The sequence below is a fragment of the Notolabrus celidotus genome, chromosome 5 (assembly GCF_009762535.1).
Source record: "Notolabrus celidotus isolate fNotCel1 chromosome 5, fNotCel1.pri, whole genome shotgun sequence".
Lineage (NCBI taxonomy): Eukaryota > Metazoa > Chordata > Actinopteri > Labriformes > Labridae > Notolabrus > Notolabrus celidotus.
In genome coordinates, this window is record NC_048276.1 from 28,488,234 (window position 1) to 28,508,657 (window position 20,424).

General features: G+C 40.8%; 1 protein-coding gene across 1 annotated transcript; it reads left to right on the forward strand.

The window, feature by feature from the left end:
• Positions 1–16,859: 16,859 nt before the first annotated feature.
• LOC117813373 (odorant receptor 131-2-like) lies at positions 16,860–18,387 on the forward strand. Its single transcript, XM_034684551.1, has one exon. The coding sequence runs from the start codon at positions 17,222–17,224 to the stop codon at positions 18,188–18,190; it is 969 nt and encodes a 322-aa protein (XP_034540442.1). The 5' UTR covers positions 16,860–17,221; the 3' UTR covers positions 18,191–18,387.
• Positions 18,388–20,424: the final 2,037 nt, after the last annotated feature.

Genomic DNA, 20,424 nt, shown 5'->3' on the forward strand with positions numbered 1-20,424 from the left:
TATAATTAAGGAACCACACAGTTACAAAAAAACAAACTAAATAAAAAAAAATCTAAACAAATATAACAATATATTTTTCTTTGATCCAGATTTTTAACAGTGTTTGTTTTATTAGATCATTTATTTTTAATTCTGTTGATAAAGTGATAAATCAGTAAAAACATGGCCCACCATGTTTTTGCTCCTAGCAGGAGTCAGTCCTCGGGCCTTGATAAGAATTAAGCAGTGTAATGTAGGAAAACTGCTTTGTTTACTTTCTTTCCTGGTACTGCTGATGTTATTGTGTTATATTATGGACTGTACATGATAGGCAAAAATAAGCCTTGGGCTTCAGCCTATTCCTTTTTTGCTCATTGTTGTTGTTGTAGTTGTTGTTGTTGTGTGAATTTTGTTGTGTGAAACAAATTAGCATGAACATGTAAAATTGTGTTATCTCTTTTTGTTAGATACTCACACAAACTGGAGACTTTTGTTCTTGTTAAATTAATGACCAAAATAAATATTCATTCACTCATTCATTAATTCTGGCACTAACCACAGTCGTAGATATTTGTTGGGTTGTTAATCTTTAAAAGAAGCTGTATGATAATTACAAAGATTTGCAAATAAGGATTAGAGAATAAAAAAGCTTTTCTCTCAGACATGTTAGCTGCCGATCAACATATTTTATAACGGCCTGGTTTTATGTGATTTGTTGTTTGATTGTAGAAGACAATATATATAAACATCTGTTCAGAGAGAGGGACTTTGAATGTCAACACTATCCCTCCCAACCAGATTTCCTCTGAGCCCCCCAACACAGATCGGCGTGTGCAGTCATGATAGTGCCGGACCATAGACTGTATAAAATATGGACGTAGTATTCGTGACGTCACCCATCTGTTCCAGAGCGCTGTTTTGAAGCCAATCGACGGCGGCGGCCATATTGGAAATGCGGAACTTAACCAGGCAGACTGGTGTGTAGTGTGAGCCCCCTAGCCAACAGCTATGTGTTCCCGACCGGGAGTCACGTCAGTCATGTCCTTATTTGGGCAAAAACTCGTAATCTTAATATCTTCTGAACCGTCACGTTAGAAAAAAATTCACCCCCCGTACAGTGTGTGCCGATAGAGAGATTAGCTTCGTAGGGCCAAGCCGTTTTTTGAACCAGGCTGTAAACATGTTTATTAATGCTGCAAAGATCGTCTTTTTCCCATTCATGTCTATGTGGTTTCCGGTGTTTCTGCAGCCAGCCTCAAGCTGATTCTCGATGTATTGCACTTTATAACACTTCCGCATGGGCCTCATCGTTTGAGACCGGAGGTTAGGCTAAGGCTAAGGTGATTCTTGAGCCTGGTGGGACAGCTCAGGGTGTTTTAACCCTTTTCTGTCCATGGTTATCTGTGGTGGCGGGAGGAGGAGGGAGGCAAAGGACTCAAGAGGTTACAGGATACTGTGGACCAAGGCACCAAAATAAATACATAAAAAAATAAGGAAGAAGAGAAAGTAGAGAAAAGTAGAGAAATAAAGAAATAATGAGGTACATAAATAAAGATAGAGTAAAGTAAAGTAGTGAAAAAGAGAAAGAAAAACAAAGAATAAGGAAAATAAAATAAACTAAGGTAGTGGAGTAAAAGAGTTAAAGAGTGTGTGCGTTTGTTAATGTATTTGTGTTTCATGTTTTAAGTGTACTGTGTATATGTGTGTGTATGTGTGGTAGTGGTATGGGCTCAGGCAGCAGTGGATGGGCAGATGTTTCTGGGTCATGGAGGGTTCAGTGGGTGGAGGTCTTTTTTGAGTTGAATGATGAATGACAGGGGGGTGTTGATTGTGGCGTGTGCTTCCTTGATGGTTTTCCGGAGGGCAGGGTTGTTGGTTGCAGGTTGCTTTGTTCTGTCTTAACTGTAAACGGTGAAGTTGGTGGTCTGAGAGGGTGATCCAGGCTGGGACAGAGTATTCAAACAGTGGACGGATGTATGCGAGGTAGACTTTTGTTATTGTGGAGGGTGATGCGCCATGCTTTCCGCAGAGGGCTTTGAGGTGGTTCAGACGGGTGTGTGCTTTGTGTTCCAGGTTATTGATGTGTTTGGTCCAGGTCATATTGTTTTGGAAGGTGATTCTGAGAAATGTTGCCTGTTTGGTGATGTTTATTGTCTGGTTGTGAAGTGTGAGGTTGATGCTGTTGAACTGCAGGTGTTGGTTCCAGGTGAAGATTACACATTTGGTTTTGACAGGGTTGAGGGTGATTCTCCAGAGGTTGGTCCAGTCTTCTATTTCGGTGATGCATTGTTGTAGTTTGGAGGTGGCGAGCTGTGGGGATTTGGATGTGGACCAGTAGCATAGATCGTCTGCGAACTGGGAAACTTTGGCTATGGTGGATGGGGGGTAGTAAATGTCAGAGATGCAGAGGAGGAAAAGGAGGGGACTGAGGGCTGAACCTTGGGGGACTCCTGCTTGGGGGGTGAAGGGGGTGGAGATGGAGGTGGAGACTTTGACCTTGATTTGACGGTTTCTGAGAAAGTTTGAGATGATGGTTTGGGTGGGTTTTGGGAGTTTGAGGTTATTGTCCAGAAGTCTGTAGATGAGTCCGTTGTGCCATACTTTGTCAAATGCCTTTTCTATGTCAAAGAATATTGCCAGGGTGATGTGTTTTTTATTGAAATTTCTGTATATGTCTTCTGATAGCCGGAGGGTGTTGTCTGTGGTGGTTCTGCCTTTTCTGAATCCTGCTTGGTGAAGTGAAAGTAGTCCGAGTGATTCTATGTGGTTGGTGAGTCGTGAGGTGAGTATGCGTTCTAAGAGTTTTCCAATATGGCTGAGGAGGCTGATGGGGCGATAGCTTGTGGGGTTGTGGGGGTCTTTACCAGGTTTATGGATCATTGTGATGACTGCTGTTTTCCAGGGTGAGGGGAAGTGTCCGGTTGTGAGGCAGGTGGTGAAGAGCTGTCCGAGGTGCTGAAGGAAGGTGACTGGGGCTAGTTTGATGAGGACGGTGTGGATGTTGTCTTCTCCGGGTGCTTTGTTTTTCATTTTTTTCAGGTGTAGTTGGATTTCTTGGGTTGTGACAGAGTTTGTGAGGGGGTGGGAGTCTGCAATGGGATGGGCTGTGTTGGTCTGTTGGTGGTCGTGTTTGATTATTTCTGAATCTACCTGTATTTTCCATGTATTGTCGAAGAGTGGGTGGTTTGGGGTTGAGTGGGTGTTTTCCAGGTGGATGCGGAAGAGTGTGGCCTTTTCTTTATTGTCACTGATGATGGATCCAGAGACCGGAGGTTGCCTCTTGTGCCGGACTTCTAGCCAATCGGAGGACGTAGTAGGAGCCGCCCCTTAAACAATCAGGACAGAGGATTGGAGATTAGCTATGATTGGTCCATCATAACAGGAACAAGGGGAATAATAACATTGCTTGATACAAAGGCATTGGAAAACGAGATTTTGCAATAGTCTTAAATTACTTCACTTACTAATGAGTACAGATGGGTATTATGACCTTTTCTTCAAACCCAGCAGAAAAAAATTAAGTTTTTTACACCATTCCACTTCTTTATTATCCCCGGGTGGCAATTTGTCTTTCAGTCAGCGGTGACACAAACAAAACAGTACAACAAGTCACACCAACATCAAATCATTCAAAACAGTAACAACAGTAACAACATGGAAACAACAGTTATGCGGTATTGTTCAGCAGGCTAGCTGCTATCTATACAAAAGAGTTTCTTTTCCTATTTGTCCTGCTTTTTGGCATCGCAAATCTGAGGCCTGAGGGAAGCCGGTGGAATTCAAGAAAAAGAGGATGGCACGGGTCAGCCACGATGGACCAGGCCTTGCTGAGGGTCCTGGCTCAGTGAAGGCTTGACATGTCAGGCAGGGGTGTGCCCGCAACCCTGCTGCATATCTTCACTATAGCCTGCAGACTATTTTTATTTTTTAGACTTGTTGACCCATACCAGGACACCATTGAAAAGGTTAAAAGCGATTAAATAAAATAGGAATAAAACATCTTCATGAAAGTTGTGTTGACATTAAAAAACCCCTGAGCTTCAGATAGAAGTACATTCTTTGGTGGGCCTTTTTACAGACAGCGTCAACCTGATGCTCGAACTTCAGTTTGTCATCAATAAAAGTGCCAAGATATTTGTGCCTGTTCACAATGTGCACTTCTAGATCATCAATAAAAACAGGGGAGAAGGCAGTGGGGGTCTTCTTAAAATCAATGACAAGCTCCTTTGTCTTCCCAGAGTTGATTAGCGGTTAGAGAGGGAGCTTTCTAATTGGCTGGACAAGTTGCGTGAACCTGTTGTCGGCCCCACTGTACGCTGATTCTGTTTCATCGCCGCCGTTTCACTCGTCTTTCCACTGAAAAACTGCGGGCTATAAACGCTGTGAAAAGTTCCCTCAAATTCCATGGAGCAAGCTGCTATAGACTTACTGTGTTTAATACATGTAACACTCTGTTAATGTCACTAAATCAAAATAATGATTACTACAGTCACATCATTAATATGTATGTGATATCATTTTAATGTTTGGGTGTCCAAGTCCATGTACTACCACTAGATTCCTGTATAGCCTGTAGCCAGTAACAGCTTTTTAAGGCCAGGAAAGTTTATTTGTTAGGCTCCTTTTAACTATAAGGAAGTTCAAGGTGTGTCGGGGTGTTCAGATATACTTGACTTACTTGACTTTATATTTAATTTCAGACCCATAGATCCATATCAGTGTAAAAAAGAAGAAAAAATAAACAATAATGATAAATACAATACAGGGCCAGTAGAAACAAACAAAAAATAGTTACAGTTAAAAAAAAAAAATTAAGTAGTGTTCAACAAAAGTCTATAGGATTATTTTTATAAATATGTACAGTATATGTCATGTTAAAATGCTAATTTACAAATGTGACAGATAAAATATTTCTGATATGTTTATGAATCAACCTTTTAGGGACATGGTGGCAGCAGGAGCAGCAGTGACAGGCAACAGGAGGCAGGTAGCGCTGCAGGCTTTAAGGTGAGCTCCTAGTAGTTGAGGCTGTAGCTTTAAGTAGCCTTTTGGAAGAGTTTTAGATAATTTGGGTTAGACTTCACCAGTGTGAATGCACCACACCAAACTCTGATGTCAGGGGTAATTCACAAATTAGCAGAGGTTCCCAGGTAAAAGATACTAATCTAGTGCAAAAAGTGCGAAAACAACTTGTAACAGATTTGATAATCTCCTTTTTTGTATCCCTTCCGAATCAAAGTATCTCTTACAACATGACAACTCACAGAAAAAAATCATGGATGTATTGTCTCACTCCCTCTCTGTTACGTGCTGAGCAGGTAGGGCTGGGCGATGAATCGATAACGATAATTATTGTAATCTGATTTTTTTCCAATAGAAATATTGGGGATCCACTGAAAATTTGGCCACCGAAAATTTTCGGCTTAAAATGGCCCAAAAGTGCATTTTTTGGTTTTCGGCTGTGGAATCTTGATTAATATCTTCTATTATAATCATACATTTTCCTTGAAGATAATCAAGTGTTTCTTATTATGTTCATGTATTCCTTGCTCATGTATTCTTCTTTTAACAATTGTATTCATATGTTTTTCATTATATATAATTTATTGAAGTAGTCAGCAAATAGTAAGGCATAAGGCCAGAGAACTGTGCAGATCTCTGAACAAAGGTGAGGTCAAGGACAGAACCTGCGTTTCTGCAAGCTCGAATGTCTTCAGCCCGGATGCAGTTGAATGTTGTAAGTTGAGGGGATTTTTTGGTAACGTGATGACAAACGGTTTGTGTTAAGATAAATGAGTACCTTATGATTACACAAATAATCAGTAATGCCGATGTATGCTTTTTTAAAGAATTGTTGATATATGCTTTTGATAACCACAAATGTCGTAAGATGAATAGGATATGTGCAGACGTGTGCTTTTTGTAAACCACTAAACTGAGGTAATGTCTCTGTTGTTTCCAGGGTACAATGTTCACCTGACAAGACCCTTTGCTCACCCCTGATTGCAACCCACCCACACCTGTTACCCCCCCCCCCCCCCCCCTCCTTTCTCCCCCTCCCTTTGTTTTTCTTTGTGTATGAACAACTGTATTAAGATGACACGTACACGTTTCCCCCCCTCCCTTTCTCCTCCCTTATGCTTTTGAAGAACTATAAAGTATTGAGCATCTCTGTCATCCGGCGGAGAACTTCAGATGCTCTTGAGTATGCTGTAACTTCTCTCTCATGCTGCATGAATAAACTTTGTGTGTAAACTTTGATACTGAGTTCGAAGCCTCATTTCTGGTCACTGCTCCGCTGGACGATTGCCTCACGGCCAGGGTCACGCCACCACACGGCCAAAACACTTTTGTCACTGAAACAACACGGCCGAAACAGAATGTTGTGATGACACAAGAAAAAAACACGGCCAGTTCACGCCTGTCTGGATAAGGGCCAACATGTCTGCATCCGTTATTCCTTTAATTGCAGCACTAAAGTGTGTTCTAGGCAAAGAGGTTGAGTGAAAACAATGAAAAGTACACTCTTAGAGTCTGTCAGCACACGTTTCACTGAGATCTATTTGGATCCTCTGCACTTCATTGCTACTGTACTTGATCCGCTTTATAAAGATCATTACTTGGATGTGGGAATAAAGCAGCACATATGAGAAATGATCCAGGCCTCGATGGATGCAGAGAACCCGATTGGAGACGGAGAAGTGCACAGCGCAGGAGAAGGAGAACAGAGCGCAGAAAAAAGGACTTGTCTCTCTGAACCAGATGAGGGGCATGCACCCTCATTGTCTGATATTTTCAATGAGATCCTTGATTTTAGTGAGGTTAGTACAGTCAGAGCCATAAATGCAATGGTAGGGGAGACCGGGGACAGTTGTAATATTTTTGACATTTCTGTCTATAACTTTGAGCTCTTTTAACTCAGTGTGTTCAAACTACTATACAAACTAGCTTCAAGTGTCTGCTAATAAATGGCCTAGAACATCCCTGTGCAACACAAACAGAAAATTCATGGCCTACTCCCTACTAATAATTGGCATAATAATTTATTTCGGTGTTTCGGTTTTCGGCCTTGGTTTCCTCATTTTCGGTTTCGGCCAAGAATTTTCATTTCGGTGCATCCCTAATAAATATAACAAGTGTTTAAACCTGCAATTACACCCCCCAACCACTGGAAGGGGGGGGGGGGGGGGGCTAATGTGTCCTAAACACTAGTTGCCAACCAACATCAAACAGAAGAAGAAGAGTGCAGTCTGTGTAGTAAATTTTAATCAAATTATTCCAATTGTTTGAGAAAAATAAGAATCGACAAAACTCTCATGCTCAACCAAAGACTTGTGTCCTTTTAGCAGCATCAAAAGTGAGGGATTCAAGCTAATCAGAGAAATAAATTCAAGTTACAAGCCAACAAACCGCCTTCAGGTTTCACTCAAAAGCAAAAATCTGCCTTTTTTTTTTCTTTCAAATTTAATTTTCCAAATAACAAGAGAGATGATTAAAGGGACAATATGCCTGATTTACAATAACACTAAAGTCTAAGTTTGGGTTCTGCTTACTTCTACGAATAATACAGTTTGTTCTTGTTGTGATGGCAAAATGCATTCAGTGTGGTGAAATACTCAGAGGGAGGATTCCCCAAATCGTATCCAGCCTCTTGATAACTCATTAGGACACATTAAATATTCAAACCCTCACTCAATAGTGTTTACAGTCAACAGTAATTTAATGGATGTCTCTGGAGGTTTGTTTATCAGGAGTACTTACAGAGAGGGTGAGATGGGATCGTTTGTGAAGTTCAAGTTTAACAAATACAAGAAGTTCAGAATAAAGAAGTAAACTTACATCTCCGCTCACAATAGTCTGCTTGATTTCTTATACCTGAGCTCTGAAATAAGTGTACATTAACTTAAACCAGTTTCCCTTTTCAAGCTGCCTTGAAGCTGAAAACACTGAAAATTATGGGGTACAAGTTACCCTAGACTGTACAATACATGGAAGAAGTCTCTGTGACATCACCCATTTGTTTCTGAAGCTGAGTTTTGAAGCCTATCATCAGCAGTCGCCATATTGGAAATGCCGACTCAACCTAACTTTTGTTTGGCCAAGCAAGAGACAAAGAGGCGGGGCTTTAGTGTGCCAGAGGCCAGAGGTTGCTGCTTAAGGGGGCCTCATGTTAGACATTCTATTGATGAGTTTAAAACATCTCAGAAATACAATTTCAAGGTTAAGATTAGCCTCACAATCTTGTGCTGGAATCTCACTTTGTAGTCAGACTGACTGCAATCAAAACAATATGAAGAATGCGAGTGGAAATAAATACAAGAAAATTCTTCCCTGTATTCATAGTTTTCAGTCATGTGACCAAAGCAGCAGCCTGGAGGGCAAAAAAGACCAAAGTAACATGACGGCTTCCATTCATTCAGACGTATGAAACCATCTCTCCCTTTGAAAAGTTCACTGTCAACCCTCAACACTAAATATTAACCTTCTCCTTAACTTACCTAAGAACACTGCATCACCACACTGTATCACCACACTGTATCGGCCCCTGTAATGAGAAACTGCAGGAGAAACAGCAGCAGGCTAGTCTACAGTTTCTGCAGACCGGGTCAGCCCTACCAGGTAATTCAGCTCATTTTGAAAGACTCTGACCCGAGCACTCATCTCGGTTTAGGTGTACGCTCTACTTGTGACTTGTTGGCTCTGTGATAAAAACATTAGTGTGGCTCAGGCTGGTCTTGAGAGTGGAAAATAATGACAGTTAACGGGCACAGATGTGAGAGCAGCCTGAGGAGCTACTGGACCCTAACCATCTCTGATAGGAAAAAGTCGACCAACATCCTGTCCATCCTGTCCATCCAGTAAGGAGATTGATGAGAATCTGTTGCAATGGCAGCTGTTTGCCATGTGGCTAGGCTATGTCCTCAACTCAACCACCAGTTTCTTGAAGTCAGATAGTCAGATTATGTTTTTCTAATTACCATCTTTGGGCTCCATAACACTTCTTCAGAAATAATGGATGTCGTCACTGAGAATACGTCCATGAGTCTGAACTTCTTGGAACTTCTTTATTGACAGGAGCAGATTACTAAGTCTTACGTGTAAATATTGTTGCCAGTGTTTTTCAGCAAACTCAGTGCCCCAAGAGTAAATGCTCCCATCTGACATGTTCTCCAGATAATTATTTTAGACTTATTAATAATTCACACCTTTTCTCATTTCTGCTTATAGTAAACAGCAACATTAGTGATGATTCCTGTGGGTATTAGAATGAATAATATGAGAGAAGGGATGATCTAAACCTTTATGGAGAGTTTGGAGAAAAACAAGTCGAAAGAAACTTTTGTATTGTCTCAGACTTTGTAGTGACATGACTTTAGAGTAAACAATCATGGCGGACTACGGGAGCAAAACCATTTCTAGCTGCTTAGCTTCCTAGTGCACTCTTTGTGGTAGCAATTTCTGTACTTCTCGTGATGTATGACACATTTTCCTTTACTGGCATTAATTACTTTTGATATACAGTATGCCAAATGATATTTTTTAAGGGCTGAGAGTGCTTGTTTTCGAAAGTTGTCTGTCCCTTTGAAAAAGAAACCCCCTCGATCAGCTTTCACAGGGAAACGTCGGCCAACTGTAAAAAACATACCACCGTTCACAACGTTCTCCATCCAGTAGAACCTAAAGAAACAATCCCACTGCTCTGCACAAACAATCTGTTTAAATGAAAAGAGACACTGTGTTTACAAATGTGGCACATTAATGCAACTTCATGAACTGTTAAAAACTCAGGACATGTTGACCGTATCAGACAGGATCTAATGTTAACTCAGGTCGTGTGTATAACATACAAAAGGTAGTCTTTAAACATTTGTTTACTTTTTCTTTGTGCTGGAATGGTTGCGTTTGAGTATGTGTCAGTTTCTGTGTGTATTAGAGTGGCTGGGCATTGGAATAGCGCATAAGATGGAGAACTTTGAGTCAGTCTCAGAGCTGTTAGGGGCTGGAGTTTATGGCCTCTGCAGGCCTGGGGTGAAACAAGCGTCCTCAGTTAATATACTTCCGTGCATGGGAGTTTTTGTCAAATCTCCTGGTTTATCTTGTACAGTGTAAGCACTCGGGTCGTGCATTAAAGTCAGACCGTACAATGGGCCTCATTCACTAATAAATGCGTAGAAATGTTCTTACTCAAAATCCCCGTCGGATTCATGACAAGTGCGTACCAGCCAATTTTGTTCTCACCACCTTGTGTATATTAGTGAATCAGAATAATTGACAGGCGCGTGCCCGCAACCTGCAATCAGCATACTACCATGCCTCAATTAATCTATATAAGGACATCTTTTCGGTGCATCAAGACAAGAGGGGTAGAGGTGATTGTTGCGGAGGTTGAGGCAAGAAAACCAACACTTTTCTGAAGCGTATCAGCAGGAGTCACCAGGACAGAAAAAAAAAGAAGCCCGGCTTTCTTACTGAGGCTGTTAATGTTTCCACGCCTGGCTCCGGGTCTTCATCAGCAGCAAAGCTGTCGTTCCATGCAGCACGTGCCAGATGCAGAACCTCTCCCCCTTCCTCTGACACAATCACCTCTCCCCTTCCTCTGACACCATCACCTCTCCCCTTCCTCTGCCCACTGCTGAAAGCCCGGGTTCAGTAGAGCTGGAGGAGAGGGTGTTGTCCCCTCTGTTTCAATGCTGAGGTCCTGCTTTGAGATAGTGTGTGAAATAAATGCAGATACATGTTAGCTAATTCAGTTTTTGAAATTAAAATAAGTGGTATTAATAAATAATGCCAATGCCTGTAAAATTGCACATCTGAATATAATGTAAATAGCTCTGTACATAGAGTAGGTCTATGACATATGTGTCAAACTCAAGGCCCACGGGCCGGATGGCATTATCTTTGGCCCGCGAGATAATATCAAATTATTTATAGAGCTGGCCCGACGGTATTTTGCACGCACCACTAAAACTACAAGTCCCACAATGCACTGCATGTCAATTGAGGGCCCGCACGCGAGAGCCGTTACCCGACTCCGCTCATCATCAGCCTTATGAAGCTAGTCACCTGGAGTCAATTTTCAGCTATCCCTCTCCCTCAAAAATGGCTAAATGAAAGGTGGACTTTGAAAACAGGGGGGTTCAAGATAGGTGGGAGGCAGAGTATATGCATGTGCGCAACGATATTATCTGACAGAAGTTTGATCCGTGAATATGAGTTTTAACATGCTGGTTTCATCACGGGCAGCTTGGTCTGCGCTTTGACTGATTATGATATGTAAGATAATAACTGTGAGAACCGGGCATGGCTTTACTCCACACTTTTCTCAGTAACACAGTAAACACATGCAGGTGATGAAGATGTGTGATCAGTGTGTGAGGCAGCCAGGGCCGTGTCTTTGCGCTCCGCGTGCGTCGTACAGCAGTCTTTATTAAAAGTATAACTACACTCAGTGACTCTGCACAGCGTTAGAAACATTGCAAACATGACTGTCACTTTGCTTATTTACGTCCTCTGATGTAACTTTGGTTTTTACCTCCCGACAAACACGTTAGGATACAGCCCGTGTGTTTCCTCTACACCTCGGAGGAATGTAAAGGTGAGACAAAGCTGATGAAATATTTGATGAACTCTAAGACATGCTTTTATCTTTTAATGACAGCTTATTGGAAACGACTCACAACAAACACACGTACAAATAGAATATGTAGATTTTAGTGATGATGGTGACGCGGGTCTGTTAATGTTGTTTTTCAATGAATGAAATGTGTAAAAGGCATCAAAATATAATCTGACTTCAGTTCTCCCTCTCACCAACTGCGTCGCCAATTTCCCCCTGCCTCTAAAATGTACGTACGCCTGGGTCAGAGTTTGCTTACCGGTAGTCACATTTTCACTTCAAGTTTGTTTTTTATAAATCACAAACTTGGGCTGAAAACTGGCGGACGCCAATTTCAGGCCCTGTTTTGTGCGTAAGCAACCTTTATAAATGAGACCCCTGGTCTTTGCGACAGTGGGCGAGGGTGCTCATGGGAAATGGCGTCTTTATCCCGGAAAAAAGCTACCGATTCCGTCCAAAGGTGTCACTGTAAACAACACCCGACGGATAGTCCTCATAGCCCCTTTAAATGTGTCATGCATTTAGTGAAAAAAATATGTGTTTACATTTTCTGAGAAAGTTGGTTGTCATCATTTGTGCGTTCGCATGTTCTGAGGAAGTTCTATTTTTGTTTGCAGTGTAAGAATAAATTCAAGTAATAATATATTGATGAATCTCAGATTTGTGCTTCAAACGTTTATACGCACAGTTAAAGCACATATTGGGTACGGTTACATGATGTTTTTTAATTCGGAATTAAAGTTTTCTTCTTCGTGTTTACATGGAAATAGTAATTCCAAATTGAGGTTTACATGGAAAACATGTTTAATTGTTTTTATTTAATTCCTCTTAAAGTCTGGGGGTTGGGAAGGGTTCTGGTTGGACAGGGGCGGGCGTGACGTAATTACGTTTACCGGAAGAAAACAGACTCCAGTTCCTGCTTCTTTCATTTTCGGTTACAACATGGAAGACCACACAATAAGTTCAAATTTCGCTTTGATTTTGACTATAGTTGTTAAAAAGCAGCTCGACACAAACGTACTGCTTCACTTTCGTCAGCTGAGGAGGAGAAGAGAGATAGACAACCGGAGAAGGGAGGCGGAAGACCGGACTGTGGCGATTCAAAGCCGGTTAGTGCAACGGCTGCTCTACCTCAGCCTGAAATATGTGCCCGCCAGCGCGGAGTATGTGCGTCATCGCGACAGGACAAGGGAACGAGCATGCACAGAACGACCGGAATTAATTTAAAGCGGAATGAACGTATACATGATAGAGGAATTATTCAATTCGGATTTAAAATCAGAATAAACCAGCTACTTACATCGGATTTAAGTTTAATTCGGAATTATCATTTTCATTCGGATTTAGGTGTTTACATGGTAATTTTAAATCTTTTTAAAGAGGATTTAATCTTAATTCGGAATTAAACAGGAATTAAAAGTCTCATGTAAACGTAGCCACTGTGCATACACACTGTTACTGAATGAGGCTCAATGTGAGCACCTAGATCATGAGCTTTGGTCAAGCGTCATGGACGATTCACTCGTACAGTGTGAGTTCACTTTCCACCCCAACTTTTTAAAACTTGTGCAGTGAATGCCCTGCCTAAGGTAAGGAATCTAGATAAAACATAAGTAAAGGTGTCAAGTGAGTGAAATGTAGAAGATTTGAACACTTGGTACAACCTTGATACCAATTTAGTTTAAAGATAGCACACTTTTACTGAAAGTGAAGACTTTGTTGACTTAAACTAAAACTGTGGAGAGCAAAAAAAAACAATAAAGTGGGACTTAAACTTTTAGCCATGTTCCTCTCAGGACTAAAATTAAATCTTAATTAGCTGCCAAAGTGAACGATGCATGCTGTTGTGTTTTTATGTAAGACGTAGTAAACCGTTTAAGGTTATAGCTATGTGTCCAGATTACTATGGAGAGAGTATTGTGTCTTTAATATGCGATCAAAAATAATGGATTTGAGAACAAAAACAATTTTGCAAACCAAATTATGATTTGAAAAATTTGAAATAATGCTATGAATAAAGGAAATATATTTGTGATTAAAAATGTATCTTTATAAATCCACTCTTTTTTTGTTACAAACAAAATTATTATTCTCACGAACCACAGATTCGTTTGCGTTTCCAGTTTTTGCATTTGCGTTTCTACATAACTGGCATGGGCGGGACCTCCCCTGAGAGATGCAAGAAGCCTCCTGATTGGTCAGTCTCACTCAGAGAGACGGTGTGACAACTTCCGCCCCAACAAGTTGTTGCCGCTGTTACCGCCCTACTGGTTTCTACGCTAACTGGTTTCCGTGATCCAGCTGTGTTGTATTTACTTACAGACAGGCGCTGTGTTCTGCTTCAGACACAAGATTCGCCACACATTTACAAACATATTAACAGAAGTTCTCGGGTCTCATCTCACATCTACTGCAGCAACAATGGTCGGATCAGTGAGCAGTGCATCACAGCTACCCACGAAAGTCATTAAATATGTAAAAATAAAGTATTTTCAAACTTAAACGGAGTTGGATTCGTTCCCACGAGAGCAAAATGTGATTATGTCAAGAGACCGCTACCTAAGCTCGTGAGCCACGAAGCTCACTTTGATTCAGTGATTCTGACAGGTATCAATCAACTACGTCATCATCCAGGTCACAGCCAGGGAACATGTTAGTCTGTGTTCACCTGAAACAACTGGTTTCCTTGAGTTCATATCAGGAAATACTGGACCATGTTTAGCGAAAGTTTCCTCCAAACTACGGCCTTATTAACCTCTGAACTGCAGCACACTACTACATCTTACTCTGTCACAGGTAAATACTTTATAACGGTGACCATCTAACCCACAGAACTCGGTTAAAATACACCTTTAGACGGTTTACGTGGAGCCGTGGGAACACAGTGCAGGAGGAGTTTTCAAGTCGTGTCTCAGTTAGAGTCTACTGCAGGAAGAATAACTCGGGTGAAGGAATCACAAGATCACAGACATCTACAAAAATACAGCTAAGAAAAGACAAAGGACAGTGTTGCTCCGCGATGTATTTTATAATCACTATTTAAAACATTATTGAACTCCACGCCAGGTAACACTTCACCTGATGTTCGTCACTTTTTGCCTTTGTGAATATGTGTAGGTCTGAAGTGTGCTGTAAGGCAGCAGCTAATAAAGCATCACTACCTACAAACACCTTACTAAATATATTGAGGTATTTCCTCACACAGACACAGAGTAAACTGTTGTTTTAGACGAGCACAGACCAAAATGTTACCCCACGTGAGCGTGTATAATATTTCAGTGACGGAACTATATTATTTCAGTAGAGTTCGTGGCATAGTGGTTATGTTTGTGGAATGAGACTTTTGGACTCGTGAATTTTGTTCGCGTAATATCGAGTCTGTGTTTTTGTTCGTCTTTGCATATATTTTTGTAGATGTAGATCCTGTGATTCCTTCACCTGAGTTATTCTTCCTGTAGTAAACTCTAACTGAGACACGACTTGAAAACTCCTCCTGCACTGTGTTCCCACGGCTCCACGTAAACCGTCTAAAGGTGTATTTTAACCGAGTTCTGTGGGTTAGATGGTCACCGTTATAAAGTATTTACCTGTGACAGAGTAAGATGTAGTAGTGTGCTGCAGTTCAGAGGTTAATAAGGCCGTAGTTTGGAGGAAACTTTCGCTAAACATGGTCCAGTATTTCCTGATATGAACTCAAGGAAACCAGTTGTTTCAGGTGAACACAGACTAACATGTTCCCTGGCTGTGACCTGGATGATGACGTAGTTGATTGATACCTGTCAGAATCACTGAATCAAAGTGAGCTTCGTGGCTCACGAGCTTAGGTAGCGGTCTCTTGACTAAATCACATTTTGCTCTCGTGGGAACGAATCCAACTCCGTTTAAGTTTGAAAATACTTTATTTTTACATATTTAATGACTTTCGTGGGCAGCTGTGATGCACTGCTCACTGATCCGACCATTGTTGCTGCAGTAGATGTGAGATGAGACCCGAGAACTTCTGTTAATATGTTTGTAAATGTGTGGCGAATCTTGTGTCTGAAGCAGAACACAGCGCCTGTCTGTAAGTAAATACAACACAGCTGGATCATGGAAACCAGTTAGCGTAGAAACCAGTAGGGCGATAACAGCGCGAAGGGAGACATATCAACATCGAGAAACAGGTACGTTTTGCGTAACATACCTGTCTATTTTCTGTCTTATTGGTGCTATTAAGGTTACACTTGTCGTTCGTTCTTCCAGTGTTTTTTTCCCCTAACCGTTTTAGACGGCGGTATCAGACATTAACACCTAACACGCTGTGTGCTCGTCATAAGTGACTGACTTTATTACCGCCCGGCTCATAATAACAGTTACCTCAGTAAACTGCTTCCTGATGCTGCTTTCTGGTACCAGCGACAGTGATAAATAAAACATGATCAAACCCTAAGGGTTGAAGATCAGTGAAAATATGGCCCCTTTTATGCTTTTAGTTTCTTTTTACTTAACTTAAAGGAGGAATGACCCCTCAACAATCCACACACACGCCTCCTGATTTGTTCTGATAGTATATCTAATGAAAAAGTTTGTTTATTTATTTATAAACAGGCCGATAACTATGAAATTAGGATAACTGTCACTAAAGCCGGGCGGTAATAAAGTCAGTCACTTATGACGAGCACACAGCGTGTTAGGTGTTAATGTCTGATACCGCCGTCTAAAGCGGTTAGGGGAAAAAAACACTGGAAGAACGAACGACAAGTGTAACCTTAATAGCACCAATAAGACAGAAAATAGACAGTTATGTTACGCAAAACGTACCTGTTTCTCGATGTTGATATGTCTCCCTTCGCGGCAACAACTTGTTGGGGCGGAAGTTGTCACACCGTCTCTCTGAGTGAGACTGACCAATCAGGAGGCTTCTTGAATCTCTCAGGGGAGGTCCCGCCCATGACAGTTATGTAGAAACGCAAATGCAAAAACTGGAAACGCAAACGCAAAAACTGGAAACGCAAACGCAAAAACTGGAAACGCAAACGCAAAAACTGGAAACGCAAACGAATCTGTGGTTCGTGAGAATAATAATTTTGTTTGTAACAAAAAAAGAGTGGATTTATAAAGATACATTTTTAATCACAAATATATTTCCTTTATTCATAGCATTATTTCATATTTTTCAAATCATAATTTGGTTTGCAAAATTGTTTTTTGTTCTCAAATCCATTATTTTTGATTGCATATTAAAGACACAATATTCTCTCCATAGATTACACCACTGAACAATGTTATATGAGGGTGTCACATGGGTGTGGAAAAAGAGTTGCTGTACAGTATTAAAGGAAGGATACCTCTGCAGACCAGCTCTGCTCTGCAGCTGATCACCACGGATATTTATCTGTTAAGTGTCTCAAAATGAAAAAATGTGTTCTGACATTTTAATGTTTTTTGTGTCTGTTCAACAGGCATCTGTGCTTAAGTTAGATCTTTACCTTTTTGGAAAAACAAACTGAAAGACATTCATGGGACTTCTACAGTTATCTACAGTCACTTTAGGTTTTTTATGTTCGTTCATCAGGCATCTGTGCTGAGCTTTGATCGTCTTTTCAGGAATACTAACTCTGGTGTTATCATTTGAATGTTTTATTAATGTCAGATTACTTTTCTAGAATGTCATTTGCAAACCAGTCTGTGACTAACATCACTACTGAACACCAGTACCAGGGGCTGCTGGAGAGAGTGTTACTTTCTGCTCTAATAACAGCGCCATGCTGTGTGTTCCTCTTCATTAATGGGACCATGTTATTCATCTTAAGGAGTAAAGCTGTTTTTTGTGAAACCTCTCGATATATTCTTCTGTATAACCTCCTATTTGCAGATACCACACTGATGGTGTTGAGTCAGATAATGTTCATACTGTCTTCTATTAGAGTCAGGCTGATGTATCCTGTGTGTGGCTTTCTGATCATGCTTGCTGATCTTACAAAAGAAATCTCTCCTCTCACACTGGTGGTGATGTCTGTGGAGAGATATGTGGCTGTGTGTTACCCACTGAGGCACGCTACCATCATCACCATGAGGAACACATGGATGGCCATCTTTACAGTGTGGGCCTTCAGCTCACTAAATGTCCTCACTCGAGTTATTTTGCTGCTACATTTTCGGTTTGAAGACTTGGAGAGTTTGCAGATGACATACATTTGTAGTGCACGCGTTATGTGGATTTTCCGAAAGTCTAACCATTACGAAAAAGCATACACTGTTTTTGTGTTTGTGTCAGCTGGTGTTGCTATCACTTCTTCTTACATTGGTGTGATGATAGCAGCCAGATCAGCCTCCACGGACAAAGCTTCAACTCGTAAGACTCGAAACACACTGCTACTGCATCTGATACAGCTGGGCCTCAGTCTTTCCTCCACTATACAAAACCCATTACTCATAGCTATCTCAGGATTTGTAACAAGGCTACTTATTATTCGTATACAGATCATTTTTTACGTGTGTATTTTCATCTTCCCCAGATGTCTGAGTTCTCTAATCTATGGTATCAGAGACCAATCCATCAGACCCCTCCTCACGTACCACCTGTGCTGTCGACTCAGACTCAGTGAAGACTGAGAAATGTTTTAAGTTTTCTGTCTGGTGTTTATAAGTCACTTTTTTCTGACTGTAGTGGTTCAACATGACAGAAAGACACTCAACAAGGGTCCTTAAAATATGCAAACCGGGGATGTGGGTTCAACACCTGCCCCTCTTCTACTGGTCCAACTTGTTATTTCAGCTCGTTTTCATATTAAACTGCAGGTGTTAAGTTATTTGAATGGATTTTTGTCTTATTCTTCACAAAATGCATCCAACCCTACATCCTGGGCGACAGCCTTCTTTGTCTATTAATATTCACTGCAACAGAAAGCAACCTTTTTTTCTGACCTCACCTAGAGTCCCCAACAAAAATTTTAAATTGTATTTGGTTTCAAATCACATCAATACCAATACAAATCAAATAATTATCAATGCACCTTCTGTGAATATTAAGGTATCAGACTGATTTAAGCAACCCAGATTATAATGGTCTTCCACTGTTATTGCCCCTTTGTCTCTGCCCAGGTTGAAACCTTTACAAATTGGTAAATATATATATATACGTTGTGTCAACTTTATCACTAATTTGCAATTTTACATGAACCGCTTATAACAGCCGGATCAGAATAAAAATGCTCAGTGTGAAAAACACCTCAATCGGTAGAGATGGTTCGATATGAGTCCCATTAAGACAGAGGTTTCCTTGTGATCACGAGGGGTGGTGTATGCTGTTTCGTATTAACCCTAGAACACTATCGCTAATATTAGTAACACCATCACTAACGCCGGGTGTTTTTTACTCAATATAATATACCCAATAAAAAGCATTTGTCATCAAAATATGACAAATACATTACAAATTAGAGTAGTGTTCTTTTATTTTAAACTGTGCCATATCTATCAAAATGAAAAAATGTGTCATGGGGGGACCCAATAAAAGTGCTCCAAAATGACTGAAAATTTGGAATTTGGGACCAAAAATTTCTAAAACAAAAAAAGATAATAAACTGGAAACTAGGTGTTCGGCCAACCCATTCCTGGGACATTTGAGACTTCCCTGGTGAAGGCACAGTCTCCTTGACACACAAACAGCTGCAGGAGAGAGAAACAAAAAAGGGTGAAAATCACCCAAACACGTGCATGGAGGAAAAAGCAGGTTTTGGAGTAGGGAAACACCCACGCCTTCAAAGACGTCAAAGACGTCAAAGACGATGCTCAAGCTACCTAGGGGCCGATGACACTCATTCAAACACAACATAATGAATATCATGTAAATGTGTTTGCTCAGGTGAAAATCACCTGGTGATAGTGTTCTTGGGTTAAAATCAATATCAATGTCAGGACTCGATGGATATGGATTCATACTAGTTGAGGTAGAAGCTGAAAGATGAAATTGTTTTCAAATATATGCCCTTTTTAAATTTGATGCAACAGCACGTTTCAAACAGTTGGTACAGGGACATAGTGAATGGTAGGTAACTTTGTACACAGCTTTGAGAGATACACTATGTGGCCAACTGCAGTGGTGGACAGCAACAAAGTAAATTTACTCAAGTACTGTACTTAAGTTCATTTTTTGAGTATTATTTTTTGGGGATACTTATTACTTTTACTCCATTACATTTAGAAGACAATTATTTTTACTTTACACTCCACTATATTTCTATCAGTGCTCTAGTTTCTAACTACTTTTGCTTTGAAGTCAGTTCATTGATTTCCTTCTCTTTTCTGAAATTTGACAGAACAACTTTGACTTGTATTGGAGTAATATTTGACCTGGATGATCTATACTTTGACTTGAGTAATGAAGCTGTGTTCTTTGGTGAAGTTTGGTGGAGGAGGAATAATGCTGGGCTGTTTTCAGGGTTTGGGCCCAACTTTGTGGCAACAGTTTGGAGAAAGCCCTTTTCTATTTCAACATGGCTGTCCCGCAGTGCACAAAGCAAGGACTTTAAAGAAGACAAGGTTTGATGAGTTTGGTGTGGAAGAACTTGACTGACCTGCTCAGAGCCCTGACCTCAACCCTATAGAGCGACTTTGGGATGTACTGGAACGGAGATTGCGAGCCAGGTCTTCTCATCCAACATCAGTGTCTGACCTCCTAAATGGTCTACAGAATGAATGGGCATGAATTCCCACAGAAAGACTCAAGCATCTCAAAGAAAGCCTTCCAAGAAGAGTGAGAGCTGTTCTAGTTGCCAAAGGGGGACCAACTCTATATTAAATTATATGAATAAAATGTCATTACTGTCCCTGTTGGTGTAACGGTC